Below are 20388 nucleotides of genomic sequence, written 5' to 3'. Positions count from 1 at the left end.
AAGTTCACAACATGATGGAAGTACAGAAAGAAGATAATGTGGTCAGAAAAGAGTCGTTTAATTCTGTGTTTAAAAGGGATGCTTGGTTGGGGTAAATAGAGGCTGAGAATCATTTGATGCAATTTAATAGACCATTACCAAATACTGATGATTTTCATTTTCATTCCCTCAAACACCTTTTATTTATAATAAAATAACAATTCAATTTTCAAACAAATTAATATCTGAAAAGAAAAAAAAAACAGACGAGAACCAACCAGGAATCACTTGGGAAAAACGATATCTTAAAAACATAGAACCAAAGGTAGCAAGCAACCCAGAACGATTACTTTGCCTACGAATGAGTAATATATATATATATATATATATATATATATATATATATATGCAAGGATGACAACTCGCGATTTGTTCTCATAGAAATCCATCTTAGACTATATACATGTTCAAAAGCTAGCTACCATTGTTGCATTCACTATCACATTTGGGATTTTGTTAAAGAATAAAAGGAAGAAGAAGCATACCTACTCTACTTCCAACCCAATTTTATCATATCAGATATGTATAATCTATCAGTCATCTTTGAACTTGATCCGATGGTGCAGAGTCAACACCCCATTTTCCTTGTGGATCTAATGGTTCTATTACTTTAACAGATCCGTCTGTTAGTCCTAATGCAAACTGATTCGGTTCTTGTGGATGTGCAGCAACTACAGCTGGGTATGCAGCTGGACCTTGGGTTCTGCATGCCATATATATGTATATATTTCATGTTAAATCAAACTCAAACAGGATGTCAACTAGGAAACTCTACAACAAAAGTAATACAAAACTACCAAATTGTACCAGATGTAATGGCCAAAACTACTTGGCCATGAATAACGATGGCTCATATTAATATAGGAAACCACCTACTCAGAGGTACGTAGACCAAGAGTAGAGTAGAGCAGTTGTTTCCATGAAAAGAGTGTGAAAGCGAAATATGCAAAAAAAAAAAAATAACAAACATAAGCAGGTATATGAGAAACAAGAAGATAATGTTGACAACCTATAATATAGTGATTTGAATTTTAAGTTCAAGTTGTATTAGCATTAACAACTTCAGAAAAAGTGAAAAGAATGGAAAGAAAACCAAATTGTGGATACGTGCGAGTAGGAATATAGCAATAGCTAAAAAGATCAACTCTTTGTCCAAGAACAACACTAGTAGAAGAAGGTGGCGAGTAGTTTTGGCAATGAGTCATCAGTTCATTAATCATAAGCTTAAACCCAATCAGTTTTCATCCTTAGCATCAGCCCCTATTTCAAACTGCAATTGAGGGGAGAAGTTTCTGTATATTCTTCTGAAACAGAATAAAAGGAGATAACTAACTATGGTTACCATCTATCTGTACTAATCATAGTTACAACTAACTGTTAAAAACTAACTTACAACTAGTATAAAGACAAAACTACCCTTCATTCTTGAGTCGGTCTTAGCCCCGCTTCCCACCAAGACAAGTGATCATCTCCCTCTCTTTCCAGGTGAATGTTCTTGTTTGCTTAATGGAGTCCTTTACATGACTCGTATCACTTACATGAAGCTTTCAGGGATTTATGTGATGGTAGAAGCAAGAAATGATTGGAACATTTCTTGCTTAATCTCTAACATGATCTGTATGTTACTTATTGGTGTAATTCTAATTACTTCAAGTTTTCTATTGTTGTTATATTGATATTATCATTTGTGTTTGACCTCCCCAGAGATGTGGACACTGTAATGACAATTTGAGTTACCATTTTGGATGATCTCGACTTGTAGAAATTTTAATTCAAACAAGGATATAGGTGCATCAATCTATTGCTATTATTGAGCTGTATAATTTCAAATTTTTGGCCCTTTCTAGTTTTCATTTTTATCCGTTTTGGGTTGGGATCGTAGGTGGGTTAACTACATCTTTCCATCTTGAGACACACACACAGAGAGAGAGAGAGAGAGAGAGAGAGAGAGAGAGAAGGATTTTGATGTAAACTGGTCGTAATCGGTGGTTTTCTATTGAATTGAATTGAAGAAATGGCATTACACGGCTTTCGAGAGGCCGGCTCTCTCGCTCTGAGCTTGCGCCCTTTTACAACTCACAAAACAGAATGAAAGCTAATCTAACAAACTCCCCACTATAAAGAAGTTGTTTCCATTATTCTATTGAGGAATTACCAAACTACCCTCCTCTTATTTACATCTAAAGTAAACTCAACTACTTAGACTTTCTTTTGTACGTAAAGCGAATAGTAGACTTATCAATACCTCCCCCAAAGCTTTCACCTCAAGGTGATTATTTGGAAACTGTCGAGCCAAAGCCTCCGGATTCTCCCAAGTCCACTCGAAATCGGACAGCCCTTTCCACTTGACTAACACTTCCAAACTTCCTGCATCATTTTTTCCTATGGGTCTGACATCCAACAAGGCTTCGGGCTCTACTTGTAACACCATATCCTCAGATACTTGAGTTGATATGTTTTTCGTAACCAAACAATTTCCGACAGCTTTTCTAAGTTGATATACATGAAAGACATAATGTATCCTTACACCCTCCGGTAAGTCTAAACGATAAGCAACTTTTCCAATCTTTTCCAAGATTTTGTAAGGACCATAAAATCTTGCAATCAACTTTGGACTATTCCCGTTCACAAGGGATTTTTGTCGATACGGTCTAAGCTTCAGAAAAACCCAATCACCAACTACAAAATCCACCTCGGTTCTTTTCAAATTAGCTTGTTGTTTCATTCTACATTGCGCCTTCAAAAGATGCATTCGCACCTCGTCCCATGTCTCATCTCGACTTATCAATTCCATATCCACTGATTGTACCACAGCCGAAGCATCTTTATAACGTAATAAAGGAGGAGGATCCCGTCCATATAACACCTTGAACAGAGAACATTTAAGAGTTGTATTGATATGTCGTGCTGTATGTCAGCTCTGCCCATGACAACCATTTGCTCCATTGGCGGGGTCTATCCGAAATCCAGCATCTCAAATACTGTTCCAGCCCTCTGTTCACCACTTCGGTTTAACCATCCGTTTGCGGATGATAAACCGAACTAAATTCCAGAGTCGCCCCTTGCAATTTGAACAATTATTTCCAGAAATTACTTTGGAATACTTCGTCACGATCAGAAATGATTGAATTGGGTATCCCATGCAACCGGATTATCTCCTTAGAAAATACCTCCGCTACCGATTGAGCCGTAAAAGGGTGCTTTAAACCCACAAAATGAGCGTATTTGCTGAATCCATCTACCACCACCAAAATAGAATTCAGACCACCTGAAGTTGGTAGTCCCTCGATGAAATCCATCGAAATATCACTCCAAATCATGTCTGGAAGAGACAACGGCCGTAGTAACCTCGCCGGTGAACCACTTAAGACTTTGCTCCTTTGACATGTCTCGTACTCATTAACCATATTGAGTACGTCCTTCTTCATACCAATCCAGAACAACTCAGCTGCCATTCTTTGGTACGTAATTTCTTCGCCGTTATGTCCCCCGATCGGTGTCGCATGGAATTCTTCAAACAACTTCGGAATGATCATCGATTTTCTTGGCACCACCAATCTACCTTTAAAGAATAACAATTCTTGTCTTACTTCGAAACCTTTATGTCGGCCAACATCTTTCAATACTTCTTCTCTTATTTTGACCAAAAAGTCATCTTTTTCTAGCTCTCCTTTTAAACTTTCCCACTGCATCCATGTTGGCACACTCAAATTAGATAATTCCACCTCTTCATGCTTACAAGAGAGTGCATCAGCAACTTTATTAGCACTTCCTTGATTGTAAACGATCGAAAAATTATACCCCATTAGTTTACTCATCCAATTATGATATTTCAGTTCCACCACTCGTTGCTCTAACAGATAACGTAGACTCTGTTGATCACTGCGAACCGTGAAATGCCTGCCAAGCAGATAGAGTCTCCACTTCTTCACAGCCAACACTATGGCCATTAATTCTTTCTCATAAGTTGACTTTTACCTTGCTCTTGTGCCCAGAACTTGACTGCAATAAGCCACTGGTTGTTCATTTTGCATCAAAACAGCCCCCAACCCTATCCCGGAAGCATCCGTCTCCACCACAAATTCGGCCGAAAAATCAGGCAACTTCAACACGATGATGAAGACAATATTTTCTTCAATTTGCCAAAAGCCTCTTGTGCTTCCTCGGTCCAACCAAATTGGTTTTTCTTTAGTAAATCCGTGAGGGGACTAGCTATAACTCCATATCCTTTCACAAATTTTCGGTAATATCCCGATAACCCTAAAAAGCCCCTTAATTCCATCACGTTTCAAGGTACCTTCCACTCTAACATCGTTTTGATTTTAGAATCATCCACCTCTACTCCTTTACTTGAGATGATATGACCCAAGTATCCCAGTCTTTCTCGACCAAATTCACACTTCTTATTGGCATATAATTTGWATTGAGACAACAATTGGAACACTAATCTCAAATGATCAATGTGTTCTTCCTCCGATCGACTATACACCAATATATCGTCAAAAAACACTAGAACGAACTTTCATAAACAGTTTTTAAAAACCTCGTTTATTAATCCTTGAAAAGTGGCGCGCATTTACAAGACCGAAAGGCATTACCTTAAACTCGTAGTGGCTTTGATGCATTCTAAAAGTTGTCTTTTGTACGTCTTCGTCCTTCATAAGAATCTGGTGATATCCAGATTTCAGATCAAGCTTGGAGAACACTTTAGCACCATATAATTCATCTAGCAGCTCATCGATCACCGGTATCGGGAATTTATCTACCACCGTGGCCTTATTAAGAGCTCTATAGTCGATGCAAAACCTCCAACTACCATTTTTTTTTCACTAACAAAACGGGACTCGAAAAAGGACTGTTGCTCGGCTGAATCACCTCCGCTTCCAACATGTCTTTTACTAATTTTTCTATCTCATCTTTTTGGTAATGGGGATAACGATAAGGTCTCACATTGACTGCATCTGTTCCCTCCTTCAACACAATTTCGTGTTCCTTACCTCTCCTCGGTGGTAACCCTTTTGGCATATTGAATACTTGCTCAAAGTCTTCCAGAACAGATTGTACCTTTGGCCCTACTTCCTGCACTTCATCATTCATCAATGCATAAGCTCCCAACTCCACCAAAACAACTTGTCCTTCTTGTTGGATCAATTTCCCCATTGCCTTTAATGAAACCAACGATTTCCCTAGAGCAGGATCACCTTTTAGTCCAGCGATTTACCTCCGAGCATGAACTTCATAACTTGCTGTTTCTAATTGGTGTACGTTGCTCCTAAGGTTTCCAGCCATTGAATTCCCAAAATCACTTCACTGTTTCCCAATTGTATGGGCAGAAAATCTTCTACCACCTCCAAACTTTGCACATTCAACACAACATACTTAAAAATTCCATCACCCTTCACTTTGTTCCCCATTCCCATCGTTATAGAATACTCCTTCGTTTTATCAATCTTCAAATTCAACTTATCTACTATATCCTTGGAGATGAAATTGTGAGTTGCTCCACTATCGAGAGGATTACCACTTTTTGACCTTCTATGCATCCTTCCATCTTCATAGTTCTCGGATTCGTTAGGCCTACTACTAAATTAAGATGAACTTCTACTTCTTTACTCATCTCAATCACGTTGGCGCTATTCAGCACTTTGTCATCTCTACTTCGCCACCGGAATCCATCGTTTCCTCCGCTTGTACTAACAAAACGTTCAACTATTTTTTCTTACACTTATGGCCTGGAGAGTACTTCTCATCACAACGATAACAAAGGCCCAAGGCTCGTTTCTGTTGAACCTCCTGATCCGACAGTCTCCTATACTCCGATCCTGATTTGTTTATCGAATTGTTCACCGAATTAGAAATGTTTACTGTTTCTGCCTCACCAGTAACAATCCTACTATCTGAGAGCGTTGAAACTGATTTTTTTGGTACTGAAAATGTTCTCTCCTTAGCGATCACAACGTTTTTAACTTCGATTTTCATAGTCATCTCCATCGCCTCCTCAAGTGTTACTGGATTGAGAAGTCGAACCTCTGCTTTGATCGAATTCTCCAAACCGTTGATGAATTGACTCATGAATACCTCTTCCGGAATTCCTTCCAATGGTGCCGCCAGTTCCACAAACTTCATCCTAAATTCATCGAYTGTACCTTCCTGTTTGACGGCCAAAAATTGCTCGCATAAAGTTCCAGCCGCTGCCGATCTRAATTGACGAAGGATTAATTGACGCAAATCCTCCCATCGTGAAATCGGATGTCGACGATTCTCCCACTGAAACCATTTCAGAGCGGCGCCTTCAAATGCCATAAAGTATGCATCGATTTTTTCCACTTGTGTCAATCGATTTAGAGAAAAATAACGTTCTGCACGAAGAATCCATCCATCAGGATTAGTTCCGTCGAAGGAAGGAATTTCCAGTTTACGACCTTTCATGGCGAAGAATCGACTCGATCCCTACCTCTCCTCGTTCTTCCTCTTCGATTTAGTTGATACTTCGTTGCTTAAGTTTTCCAATTGCTGAAAAATCTTCTCCAAATTCTTCTCCATCAACTGTTGATTCTTCTCTATTAGCTGTTGATTCTTCTCAATTGAACCAACACAGCTTTCCAAATCATCCATTTTTGCTATCGCACTTCTCGTTCCCATGGTTGAATCGAACTCGCTCTGATACCAATTTGATGTAAATTGGTCGTAATCGGTGGTTTTTCTATTGAATTGAATTGAAGAAATGGAATTACACGGCTTTCAAGAGGCCGACTCTCTCCCCCTGAGCTTGCGCCCTTTTACAACTCACAAAACAGAATGAAAGCTAATTTAACAAACTCCCCACTATAAAGGAGCTGTTTCCATTATTCTATTGAGGAATTGCCAAACTACCCTCCTCTTATTTACATCTAAAGTAAACTCAACTACTTAGACTTTCTTTTGTACGTAAAGCGAATAGTAGGCTTATCAGATTTCTAGATTTGCAGGAAGGTAAATGGGGTTAGACAGTAAATGGTTTCAAACTTTGAAAAATACCAAACATGTGTGCAAGACGAGCTTAGCACCACTACATATATATACATACCCTCTATCTATATATATAACATAAGTAGCATATTGAAACAATCTATATGACACAACAGGAAACTCTGAACAGGGACGGACCCAGAAATTTTTTCAAGCGGTGGCACCATTTGACTATAAGAAATAAATATAGGGATATTTTTCACAATATCATCATTGGTTTGTTCATTGCTTTTCACATGTGAGGTCATGTGTGCAAGTCTTTTTATTGCCATTTTTTTTCAAAAACATAATAAATCTAACATTAAAAGCTAAAAACCAAGAAAATGACACTAAAGGGATTGGAACTCGGTCCGGGGTGGAAGAAAAGCCTTGTGAAGCAATTTTACCAAGGAAAATTTGTGTCGTCATTGTAGTTAAAATATATAAAGTGACACACAACAAGTTGATACGATGGCACTTTTCATGACCCTATAATATTTTACACTATGACAGAGGAACGAAACGGTGGCACGTGCTACCACAAAAAACCCCTGGGTCCCTCCCAGACTCTATATGACCACTTCGAACTTGAAATAAAGTAAGAGGTATCTAGGAAATCACTACATAAATTGGTTAGAGAGAAGATATTTATGAGTTGCAGTCCTTACCTATTTGATACGGATGGTTGGTAGACAGATGGGGCAATGCGACATCTCAGTTTTAAGTTATCTGCATCGAAGATACCAATGTTGCCATCGCAAAAGGATGCATAAACTAGTTGACTGTTGCAGGAGTACATAGCATAAGATATAGGAGCTGTAAGGTTGTCCTGAGGGACCCACTGCAAACCAAAATTTGTAAAACGTTCTGTTACTGCTACTTTTGTTGCTATTAGTGTATTACTACACCTACTATTATGATTACTATTGCTGAGAAAGTAGCTTGGCTCATTCATCTTCTGGACAATCTAGTCCACAAACATCCTTCCATTAACCCCACCTTCCTCAAGGTCAGGGGTTCAAGATGAGATATATAAATATTATATACTTGATAAAAAAACTTCCATTAATTTTTTGGGAAGATATTGTAAGGTTATTGCAGTAATTGTTCCAATACGATGAGCAAGATTTGTACCTGACATATGCATTCCATCTTGGAGGCATCATACAGTGCCAGTTGTGTTTCATGGGATACCAGCAAGCGAATCTGATCAGAATGGAACTGCACACGTGTTTCAGCAGAAGAGAGGCTACCAGGAGGCAGTTGTATCGGAACCAACTTCCTCTTCTCCCATGAATCAATGCTCCAAAAACAAAGCTGCAAGATAGGAGGGATTTTATATACCTTGCAATGTACTGTACTAACAAGTACATAATTTTTTCTCAAGTACGTATATAATACTCGCACACACTCCTCACCTTTTGTGAGGTTTGAACCCTCGACCTCTAGGAGTTTGGGATCTTATGGGTACCCCGGATACTGCTGGGCTAAAGACCCTTTGGTAAGTAGAGAAATTTAACATCATCAGCACACACAAAGAAGGGGAAAAAGGACTTAGAGCAGTTGAAGTCCCTCCCATACAAAGAAATAGAAGATGCTGGAAGGCCATGATAGAAATCAACACAAACTTAAGTTATGACACATGATTTCATCATTATAAACCAGCTGTGTGCCCGTGTGATGCAACGTGATGTAAAATTTTATTGTAACCTGATAGATGGAAAATTAATGCAAATTCCTCGTTATAAATGAAAATCCGAAGTTTATGTTTGGACAAAATTGAGATTACAAATGGTGGTTGAACATGACTTGCTAATTTGAAGAACCATTTAAAAGAACCCAAAAAAATATAGATATGGCTGTCAAAAAAAATATTACAAAATTCCCCTTCTTCGGCATAACAAGCTTAATTCAAAATTTTATTAAAATTTAGAAAATTTAGTAGTGCTCAACACTTATCCCGCATTGGGACATGTCTATCGGTTAGTTTTATGGAGTTCAAAAGCGGAGTTTTAAGAAGTTGTGCGTATGCAGTAATAAATTGTAAAACTTAAACTTTAAGAGACTTTAAGAACAAGGGGTAAATGCTTTATGTTGTAAAACTTGAACTTTAAGAGACTTTAAGAACAAGGGGTAAATGCTTTATAAATAGTAAAGATAAAGACATAAAGAGAACCTAAGCCTAAGGAACCAAATCTTCAGATTTACCAGCATCTATAAATTCACATTAAATTTGTCCTAAATAGAATTATAGAAACAATGATAGCATTCTAGCAGTAAGTCCTTAAAGGAAAGAAACTCACTTGAGCATCAGCAGCAGATGAAACCAATATGTTTAAACTGGTAGAAAAAGCTAAGCCAGTTATCCTCTTCTGGTGACCTCTCAGCTTTGATTTTACCTAAAAAACCATAGTTGTTTACTTTAGGTCAGATCCTGTATTTAATTAATAAAAAAGCAAGATATAGAGAATCACATATAAAATAAAATCACCTCATCCACCCTAACATTATATATGTGTATTGTTGAATCCTCCATTCCAATGGCTATGACATTGTTATCTTGAGGATGAAATGCTAGGAAGGTTGAAGCAGGAGGCGGCGGCATGAATGTTGTCATAACCTAAAAATGTATATCCAAGCTTGCATTACTCAACTCAGCATTAATCATTAAACTAGAAGCGACACCAAAAATCCCAACCAACCCGTCAACCAGCCAAACCCAACCCGAAAATAAACTGATTTAACCCAACCCATCAAACCAACAAACCGTCAATTAATTGGGTTGGAGTTGGGTCAAGCCTAGCTTAACCAAACAGAACCCGATGGCCAACCCACATAGATTGGGTTGGGTTGGGATGTTTCTAAGCTACCATAACTCGGTAGGGTTGTTCAAATGCCTCGACAAGCTCAACCTAACCCGTGTGCACCCTAGAAGTAGACAATCTATATAGGTGCATGTATACCTTGAATGTCATCATATTGAACAATGAAACCTTTCCACCTGAAGCAGACATCACATATGAATCATTTTTTGACAAAGCTATGCACGGAACTACTTCTTCAAGGTTGACACCTGACACATCATTAGTCATAAGAAGACCACTGTTTGGTTGCCAATGCTGTGGAATAACATTGGCAGTGGCCTTTAAACATCACCCATGTTAGAAATTAATAATGGTTACTCATAAAACAAGGAGTAAAACATGAATTCTTTTTGTATAACTAACATATATGATGGGCCTTTTCCATGCTGAAATGACAAAATCCACAATGTTCTATAACTAAGTAGCATGAGGTACAAGTCATTACAACACGATTGCCCTGCATTTCTTTATGTCAACGCTGGAAAAAGATTTACCTAACACAAATCAAGTCTATTACCTTTCCGGTTGGATTTTGTTCATTGCGGGCCCACTTCCACAGCCTTTGAGTACCATTTGATCCGAGAGCTAGAATGCCTACCCCGGAATTTGTATAAAGAAGTCGAGAAACCTGCATAGTAAATATATCAGTCAGCATCATGCAGCAGTTATATTAGCAAAATCAATGATTAAAATACCTTGTTCGAGACTTCTGTGCTGTCTGGGATGGTAACCAGCCGACACTGTGCAGCATCTAAAATTTCAGTCAACTGCCAGGGTTTCGTCCTATCAGTTACATCATCAAGACTCCTTGGTTTTTCCATGTTTCTACCCACAGAATCAGTACCGTTCTAAAAATGATATGAACAAGAACACAAAAAATAATCAGCACTAATCAGCAGCTAACTTTTCTTCTTTAAACAGTCAGAGCAGATAACTTTCTGTAATTGTCAATATGAACTTTGCCAGAAAAAAAAAATACTATATCATACCCCGACATAGATACAATACAACTCAAAAACATCCATGCTTGCAAATAAAATAATGCTTATAATTTCCAGAAAATCAACATATGATTCACATCCAGCATATAGTACTGCATCAAGGGGGTGTCATCTCTGACAGTTCAATACTTAGCAATTTCAACTCCTACCCATATAGTTTGGACAAAAAGATATCATTTTTAGTGTAGCATATTTGGATGTTTAAAAAACAAGGGAGAGAGGAGGAGAAGAGAGAGAGAGAGAGAGAGAGAGAGATGCATTGTCAACTCACAAGAACGCTGGAAGGTCTGGCAGGTGAGCTTTTCTCCACTTTGCAATTAAATGGACTAGCATTATTAATAGCCGAAGAGCTAGAAATCTGTTCACAGTCTTTTAAAAATTATACACTATAATTGTTAGAAAACAAATCGAACAACATTAAAAGAGTGTGCACCTTAATTGCAGCAGGTTCAATGGAGGATTTTAGTGCTTCAAACGATGGAGCTTCAGTTGCTCTTAAAGACCTGAGACCAGCAGCATTTGCAAGAATCTTGATCCCATTGTCAGAAGTAGTGACAGCAAGAAGATTTCCTTCTTTGTTGAATCTCAAGCGAGGAAGACTCTGAACCAATCATTAGTGTCAGTCAATACCTGGTTCGATATTTATCCTTCACCCAGCAGGGGCATACAACATGATGCAAGTATTAGCCTCACATAAACTACACTGGATGCATATACTAACCGGAAGTCCACCATCAGCATCTGTGATTGCAACAATATTAGGATTATCCATGTCCCAAAACTTAATTTGGTTTTCTTCACCAACAGCCAAAAAGTGGTTCCGAGTTGAGTCAAACTGTACAACACCAGCAGATTTTTTTCTGAACCCAGCATATGTCCTCTTCAAGGCTCCTTCACTTTCATTCCATTCAACGAGAAAAGAATCCCCTTCTTTACTAGTTCCAGAAGAAAACAACCTAAAAGAAAGTAGAACATAAATTCTCAAATATGCATGATTCATGTCAATACAATTTTTGAAGGGTCATTAGTAAGAGTCCATCCAAATTTTTTGCTTCCTGAGATTCAACTAACTTACCGACTGCCATCAGCACTGTATAGCATAGTCGTGCAGCCATGACCAGGAGCATCATAGTCAACTCTAGATCCCACGTTGTCATACAACCATGCCTTGATCTTCCCGTCAGTTGCAGTTGAGAAAATGAACTGAAATTTTACAGAAGAAAGTTACTATCCAATTGATGTGTATTCAACCTATTGAAAATAAAGTGAAGTCCCTGAGCATAACTTTTCTCTTGGTGCGGGTACTGTACAGAAACCAAAATAGATAAACAGGGATAGATAAAGGAGATAACTTTCTATAAGTGATATGGATTTTAGAAACATCCAAACGATTGGTTACCAGAGACTTCCGTGTAACCAAACAAAACCAACCCAACCCAATATATCCCGGCTCGGAAGTAGGGTCAGGGGTGCACGCAGAGTCTTAAACATGTTCTCTACTCAAACGAGTAGAGCAGTTAAGATCCCTGGTGATGCAGGTGCAATAGAGGAAGAGTTGGACTTGTGTGCAACCGTGTGTGATAACACCTGTACAACACTAGCAACACAAGTCAAGACCGTTATCTTCAATAAAGACACTTTAAATTGAATGATCAAGTTGTGTAATATTTATATTTATCATCTTTTCTAGAACATTAGATTTTATTAAAGTTTCCTTAATAAGTTAGCTTATTTAGTTTCCTAAGGTGATTAGGATCTTTTATTTTATCTCCTTATCCTAGATTGAAGGTTAGTATTTTATTCAAGTTTCCTTAGTAAGTTGTTTTTCTTTACTTTCCTTAGTAAGTTGTTTTTCTATAGTTTCCTAAGTTTCTAGTATCCTTCCTTTTAGAGGAGCTTGGCTTGCCTATAAAACCCCCCTTTGAGGCTCGTTTTAAGGCTTTTCTATTTTAAATAAGAATTTCTGAATTTGAGTGTCCTTAATTTTGTTTTCACTTATCACAAGAGATAAGGGCCTTTTGTGTGGCATGACAACCTTATCCTAAGTAAACCCATATGTGGCGGTTAATCCTCACCTACCTTACAAACATTAACGACCTTTCAAACGCAAGAGTTCTGTGTTTCCCCCGTGTCATGAGGATTATGAAAAAGCGTAAACAGAAAGGATTTGACAAAAAGAGTGTAAACAGAATATTGTGTCAAAAAAACCAAAGAGCTTGAAATAGCTTGTAAAATACGATGATTAATTAAGAGAACTAAGACTAGTATATAGTTTGTAACAACTAGAGTGCCAAACTAACATAGTTTGTAACATATGGAGTGCCAAAGTCGACATAGTTTGTTAGAAGAGTGGAGAGGAAGTTTCTGTGGAACACAATTAAAAGGCGTATAACAGCTCTGTGGAAAATAATTGAACAGCTTATAACAGCTTGAGTGGCACACTCAAAACACAACTTGTTAGAATAAATATAGTGATATTTTTAATACAATGTAAGTATAGTGCTAGGTGAAGAGACTGGTATTTGTCGTCTCGTAACTATAGGTAAAGACACTGCTCCTAGTTGAACCATGATGGTGGCAAACATAAAACATGTGCTCCTGATGGTATCAACAGCCAGAGAAATGTTGGAAGGAATTCAAGTTTAGAAATTCATTGCAGTTGTTGACATTTTTTAGGCCTATAACTTTCACAAATGATCATGTTTTTTATGGATAAAGAGGATAGTACCCTAGGAAAAATTAAAAGAGACAGAAAATAGATTATATAATCAACAACACATAACCTCCTATCCCTCTTATTCAAGAAAAGAAGAGCCAAGCTGTTTACTGTAATATCGCCCATTATGTAGCATAAATGTTGGTCCATGAAGGAAAGCAAAAAATTGGTCCATGTGGGCATCAACATAAATACAATTCCTTGTATGAAGACATGATAATGTAACTATTCTAGAACGTCCGCGACATTATACTACAAGAGTACAATGAACAAAAAAGGCCTATCAAGAAACGAGGAATAATCGAATAGAAAAGCGTTATGGGTGACACCTTAGAATGGATTTCTGAGATGTAGGAAATACATGTTTTTAGCCTATACCAAAAATTCTAACGCAGAGACTTTGTATCTTTCACTCTCCTCCATCTCATAAACAAATTGAAAGGTGTCAACTGCTCTCGCTTCTTCATATGTATTAAACAAGCATGCTTTAAAGATAAAGAGTGCAGATTTAAATTGATGAAAATCACCCTCCAAAAAGTTGTTACGGCTTATTCCCCCAGTGGAGAACTTGAAGTAATATGTTCCAGATATTTCTGCTTTAGTAATATCTGGCATACCTGGATATTCTCTTTTTGGTGAGGGCATAAAGAGTAAACCGGTGCTTCATGTCCTTCAAAATTAAATAATTTTCGGCCAGTTAAATCCCATACCTGATCCATTTCCCTGTTAGTTTCTTGCTAAGATAATAGGAGATAATTTTTGTATTATGGAACAGAATGTAATGCTACCTTTATTAACTTATCATCCCCACAAGTAACAACACACAGCTGTTTGTTTGGATGAGCAAAGGCCAAGTCATTTACTCCTCCAACATGGGCATCAATCTGCGAAGCCAAGCAGATGCAGTTTAATAAATGCATACACTTTCCCTTGTTAGACAGGCAGCACAATCCCAACTCACCTCCAAATGGTGACGAATATCATTTGGTGCAGTGTAAGCATACAAATGGATCAAATGTTTACTAAATGCAGAGCCTGTAACATGTGAAATGTTAAAAAAAGCATCTGCAACTTTATTAGAACTGAGCAAATATCACGTACCAAAAAAGTTTCCATCTGGACTCCACATAACACGGTTCACAGATATGGGTGTATCCTTGAAAGAAGCCTGCCCAATGTCTTGACTATGAGAATCAAGTTAACATACTAAGCAATGTAGAAGAGTGTTATTCACCACAATCTCATTCATAAAACTTCAAATCTGCGACTCACCAGCATCAATGTGGTGTATAATAATTTTTTTAACAGGTCTACTTGTTTAAGAAAGTAAAATGCTTGCATATTTATATGGAATAAGAATGATATTAGAGGGAATTCTATATCATGTTCATGAAATTGGATCATGCGGACCTGAAAGGCTAAGGAACAAGCTGACATGTCCCAAATCTTGAATAACTTTGATGCCAGTTTCTCGCGCAGCCCAACATCCCATAGTGTGATTTCACCATTAGCAGATCCAACTGATAACCACAAAATTTAAAATCAGGCAACTTCAATTATAGGTAGGATTTGGCCAACCTTCTGCATTTCAAGGGGGTGAAACATCATCTATAGCAGACTCCAGTTTTCCGGACACTTATACCTAGAAGCAATGTTTGGTGAGAAGGATGAAAATCCATGGTTGTGACAATGGATTCTTGATGCATGCTAAAGGCTACTGTTCTTGGCAGGTCGTCCACAGACCAGGAAACTTGTCTCATAATCGGATATGTAACCTGAGGCGGTGCACCAGCATGCTGATGGATTTCATGCATGCGAGAATCATTAGCACAAAGTTTCCTGAAAAAATATCAACACCGAGTATAAAATGCAGTTGTTAGTTTAGAGTACCTCCTCAACAGGCTGTGCAGGGCGCAAACGTTTCATCAATTGCTCATGCTCATTGTTCTGATAGTCAGCAATACCCAGTGTAGTAGGAGGTGTTATAGGACGTTTTAAAATGGAAACTGTATAGCATTAAAAGATAACAGGTGAATAATCTCAGCATAGATACAAAATTTTGCAATTAATAGGTGAAAGTTATAAGATTAGGATTCAAAAATTTGGCATTGTGCTATATATCTCAGCAAATCTTCCTAGTTAAATCTTTTTGCGTTGCTATAGAATTATCAGGGGGTCATGAACCTTCAGCATGCAAAAAGTCATTAAAGTTCCTTTTGGTTTCATTTCTATTCTTTAACATCATTTCATGAGGAATTTTAATAAATTTGAGATGTAAATCAAATATAAGTTGCCATTTAGCATGCAAAAATGAACAAAACTAACAAGAAGTAATGCATATTACTATACGCCAAAATGATCTTCAAAGAACTAAAAGGATTCATAATTTTACATTACACAGCACTTTGAGAGCATTAATGAAATCAGATCTGGAACTCCTAACCTTGATTTGGTGGACCAGGTAAGGACGATGCAGTAACAACAGCTGCCTGGACCGACGAAGAAGAAGCAGCAGCATTTGCCATCCAACCTGCTAAAGCATTGGCATTTGCAGTGGCTGCCACAGTCGGAAAAGGCTGCAACAGAATCACATGTGGCCAGTTCATCATAAGTTTGAATATTTAACCAAGGACAAGCATAAGAGTTACAATAAGAAATATAAATATTGATAGAAAAAAGTTATCATACACCATGAGCTCCGAGCGATGAATAAGCAGCAGATTTTGTGACTGCAGCAGGTGGAAGATTGACAGGTGTGGGTGCAAGGGCGCCATTTGGAGGTGTACATGAATGGTCGGTGAAAAGAGTCTTAATATCTGGGTTTGGCCTTGGATTCTTACACAGCTGGTGCTGCCAATTCAAACTGGAGAGACCACAAAACTATGATTTACCTTCCTAATTACAGAAGAAAACTGCATACAATTACAAATTAATGGAAATTGGCAGCTTATGCGAAATAATAAAGACACACAACAAATTTCTAGTATTTACTGAAGCAACAAAGATAAAGGCATGTACAATGATGAAATTGACCAAAAAATCTGACGCCAAATCAATGTATGGATCATTCTAGGGAAGCAGAACACAGTAAAAATTAGACTACCATAAGATATTCTAAATTATAGGACATTGAAAAGGGAGAACAAAGTTTGCCTAACAAAAAGAAAAGGTACTAGTGTGTGGGTGGGATGACTTGGAAGGGAGGCGAAGAAATAGAAGTTTGACCCTTCAATAACAACTCAGATAGTATGCCCGCCAATCCATCACTCCCAATATACAAAAGAAAAGCTTAGCCAGCATTTTCATACACAAAAGTAGAAACCATACCTTTGGTTAATTAGAGTACGCAATCTCGATGATTTCAAGGTAGGAAATACAAGCTTCTCGCGGAAAAGAGGGTTTGCTTCTATTAGCTTTTTAAGCTCGATCAACATAATGCTACGAGCTGTTTTAGTATCACCATATTTGGATAGCTGCTCATTTTCCCTGGCATAACAAGTCCATTAGAAAACTGTTAGTAACAAATAGTAACTTAAAGCAATCTGCCCAATTTAGAATAGAAAATAAACAATCAATTCGTACAGTATAATAATCTAGAAAGACAACCAGAATTCTCAATCAAAATTATCCCTAAATCAAAATTATCCCTATTTCGAGCAACACATTGGACAAGAGAGCGACGTTCTTCAGCAAAACATGAGAATATGCAATATTCCTTCCCCCTATGCTCAATTTCAAGATATTTTTATTTTCTGTTGGAAGCTCAAGTTGGTAGAAACTGTAAAATGATATCAACTTACTGACAATTTTGACACAAGCTTCTAATTTCATTGAGAGATTTGCAGAAAACAAGTTGGATATTTCAAATGGAAAAGAAAAACATTTGACATCCATCCTTTACCAGCTATATCCATCCTTTGCCTCTCTATATTGTCATACTTCCAACTAGCAATCTAGATTGGATATTTAGCACTAGATATTGATGTTTAACTAACCTGAAAACTAACTCATGTTTCAGAATGACAAAAAATCTTTTAAGATTTTTTTCAATTTTATATTGAACAACGAAAAACTAACAATAACTAATCAGTTGCTATGCAGGAATAGACTTCCAAAAATTTGCAAAAAAAAAAAAAATACTTAACCTGAAATTTACAAGCGTCAATAGCTGTGTGATTTCCTTATACAAATCTTCATTGAATGTTGAGAAGACTTTCAAATCATTTACCAGTATCTCAACTGCCTTCGCCTTGTCTTGCCTAATCAATTCAGTCACAAAGAAAAATACATGATTGACATCATAAGCGTTTTAATGTAATATACGCTTACCTAACACCACATTCACACCAGATTCAGTCTACTCTTACCTATCAAGAGCTTCAAGATACTTTTGCTTCCTAATTTCAAAAAAAATCTTCATCGAGTATCTGTTATCATCAACCTTGGTATATCCAGCCAGATATTTCTCAACTTCATCCCATTCACCAGCATGAACTTTCTCCTCAAAATATTTGACATTGAAAAAAAACCCAGATTCCTGCTCAAGCCTGGGACATGAGATATGTAATTGCGTTACTCAATTTAACCAACCAAACAACCCAGCCAAACAAAACTTTCTTCAGTTCTCTGATCAATGTGATAAATCATACGTTACTAAACATAAACTTTGCTTAAAGAATCATAAATCAAATTAAACCTTTTATCCCCAAGCACATACCATAATTAATCTAACTATTAATTCCCTCTATTTTTCCCATTATCATCATCATACAAGAAATATTTTAAATACTATCACAATAATGAAAAAAACAAAAAGAGCATACGATGTGCTAAAAAGGATATCTATAGGACAAGGACCTTCACACCAATTGAACCTCAAACAACGCCATCGGATGGTTTCACATATTAACTAGACACGTCTCCGACAAACTAGATAAAACAAAAACATGCATACATCTACATATACAAAGTTTCCTATACATACATATATACTTCTGCATATAAATACCTGTGCACAGATTCCTTAAATTTCTCTTCCTCCAGAAATTGGAGTATGAGAAACACCAATTCTCTACCCAACGAGGACATTCTAACAATTTATCATCAACAGAGAAGAATACAAGTAATGAGTTACCGATTACAGCAAGCTGATTTCTAGGGTTTTCTGGTAAAAGGAAAAGGTTTTGTTTTCAAAGGCTGCGAAGAACAGAGAGAGAAGAGGAGAATGGTGTGGGGGTGAAAGGACTTGGTCTCGTTATCCTAGATGCGTTTTTTTCTGCAGAGAAGTTATATTATCCGTCTTATCAAGTTATAATGACAATTACTTATCATATCATTCATTGCACGGGTTTGATAAGTAATTGGGCTTATCATTGCGTGTGGTAGTAAATGCGGTGGGTGCTGTTTGGCGGATTTGAAACGAGTGATTGAAATATGGTTGAATATTCGGGTTCAGTTACGTACTGAAATTCCATTTATGTTGTTTTTATTTATCCAAGTGTCATTTTCATCTTCCAATTAATTATTTCCAAATTCGCGGTATTTATTAAATTTTTTAATTTCTCATTGACGATATTATGATTTGTTGTCAAGAGGAGATATTAAAAATATATGGTTAATTATATTATATTATAGGAAATTTTATTAAAATAATTAAATAATACCTCATATATTAATAAAATAATCATTTTTTTCAACTATTACTAAATTAACCACAATGATTGCCCAAGGAGGCCATGTCTAACCATGGGGCGATCTAGCCATATTTGACCAAACAAAATACGAAGAAAATATTTTAAATTAATTTATAGGGCTTACATCTATTTGATTTGGGGAACAATATCTAATTTTTCTTGAATAGGGGATTGTCCCCACCTAACCCTAGATCTTCCTTCGGGGGCGACTCCATCTATATTGAACATTGTTTTGTCTTTTAGTGTAGAAATCGATTTGACAATTAAGAGGTGTTTTTAATAAATGGGAGATGATTTTGACTGTTTTAGGACCAAATATTGTGATTTTACTCTATAAAATCAAACATTTCTAATCTCACAACTCATAATCCTAAAACATAATCTACCATGACAACCCTTAACACAATATGAAATCACGTCAAGATTTATAATTTTTACTACTTTTATTAAATGCATAAATTAACCAACGAATGTTTTTTATATTTTCTTATAAGAATTATATTTTTTATAACCACTGAATGTTAATATTTTTTAGTAATTGTTGATACGAAAAAATGTATTTGTATCTGATTTGGGGGACAAAAATAAGATATTATATCTGAAAAATGCCATATTTTTATAACCACGTACTTTGACCGCTATTTTGTCATTTAGTGGCCTATAATTTGAGATTTATTTTGTCTTATTACGTAACGGTTTATATAAATAGGCGGTCAGAGGGGAACATTATCACGATCCCCACCGACATCCATCGCTAGAAACACTCCCCCTTCCAGCATTCTGATCCCCCTCGACCATCGACCATCGATTACCGTCCGCCGAGCACTGACGACCACCGATCGCCGTCCACCAACATCCACCACCGTCTGCCACCAACCACCAACGTCTGCCCCAACTACCGTCGTCCATCTCAGCCATCGACCACCTTTCGTCGCCACCTACCATCGTCTGCCGCCACCGACCACTGTGTGCCTCCACCAACCATCGTGTGCCGCCACCTACGACCGTCTCCCCCCACTAAACACCATGGAACAACCACCTACCACTATGGAATAACCGGTAAAAATTCGTAATATTACTTAAAAATC

The 20388-nt window shown here is 37.2% G+C and overlaps 1 protein-coding gene across 1 annotated transcript; it reads right to left on the bottom strand.

Annotated features, from left to right (window-relative positions):
• Positions 1-380: 380 nt before the first annotated feature.
• Positions 381-18813, bottom strand: LOC112500582 (topless-related protein 3-like). The gene is made up of 25 exons (XM_025104090.1): positions 18616-18813; positions 17975-18154; positions 17753-17866; positions 16935-17093; positions 16296-16470; positions 16051-16183; positions 15498-15613; positions 15250-15403; positions 15018-15127; positions 14709-14775; positions 14569-14642; positions 14396-14491; positions 14225-14317; positions 11967-12094; positions 11613-11847; positions 11325-11492; positions 11163-11249; positions 10586-10738; positions 10408-10518; positions 9990-10169; positions 9518-9646; positions 9330-9425; positions 8161-8343; positions 7695-7867; positions 381-742 (listed from the first exon to the last, which is right to left on the bottom strand). Exons 1-25 carry the CDS (start codon positions 18693-18695, stop codon positions 577-579), a joined length of 3360 nt encoding a protein of 1119 aa, XP_024959858.1. The 5' UTR covers positions 18696-18813; the 3' UTR covers positions 381-576.
• Positions 18814-20388: the final 1575 nt, after the last annotated feature.

This window comes from Cynara cardunculus, assembly GCF_001531365.2.
Source record: "Cynara cardunculus var. scolymus isolate 2C chromosome LG 17, CcrdV1, whole genome shotgun sequence".
NCBI classification, from domain to species: Eukaryota; Viridiplantae; Streptophyta; class Magnoliopsida; order Asterales; family Asteraceae; genus Cynara; species Cynara cardunculus.
This window is presented reverse-complemented; position numbering and strand designations above follow the sequence as displayed.

Coding starts and splice junctions, on each gene's coding strand:
- LOC112500582 (XM_025104090.1), bottom strand. CDS start 18,695: ATGTCCTCGTTGGGTAGAGAATTGGTGTTTCTCATACTCCAATTTCTG. Junction 16,184..16,295: donor CATCGCTCGGAGCTCATGGT/GTATGATAACTT, acceptor ATTCTGTTGCAG/CCTTTTCCGACTGTGGCAGC. Junction 10,519..10,585: donor GCACAGAAGTCTCGAACAAG/GTATTTTAATCA, acceptor TTTACTATGCAG/GTTTCTCGACTTCTTTATAC.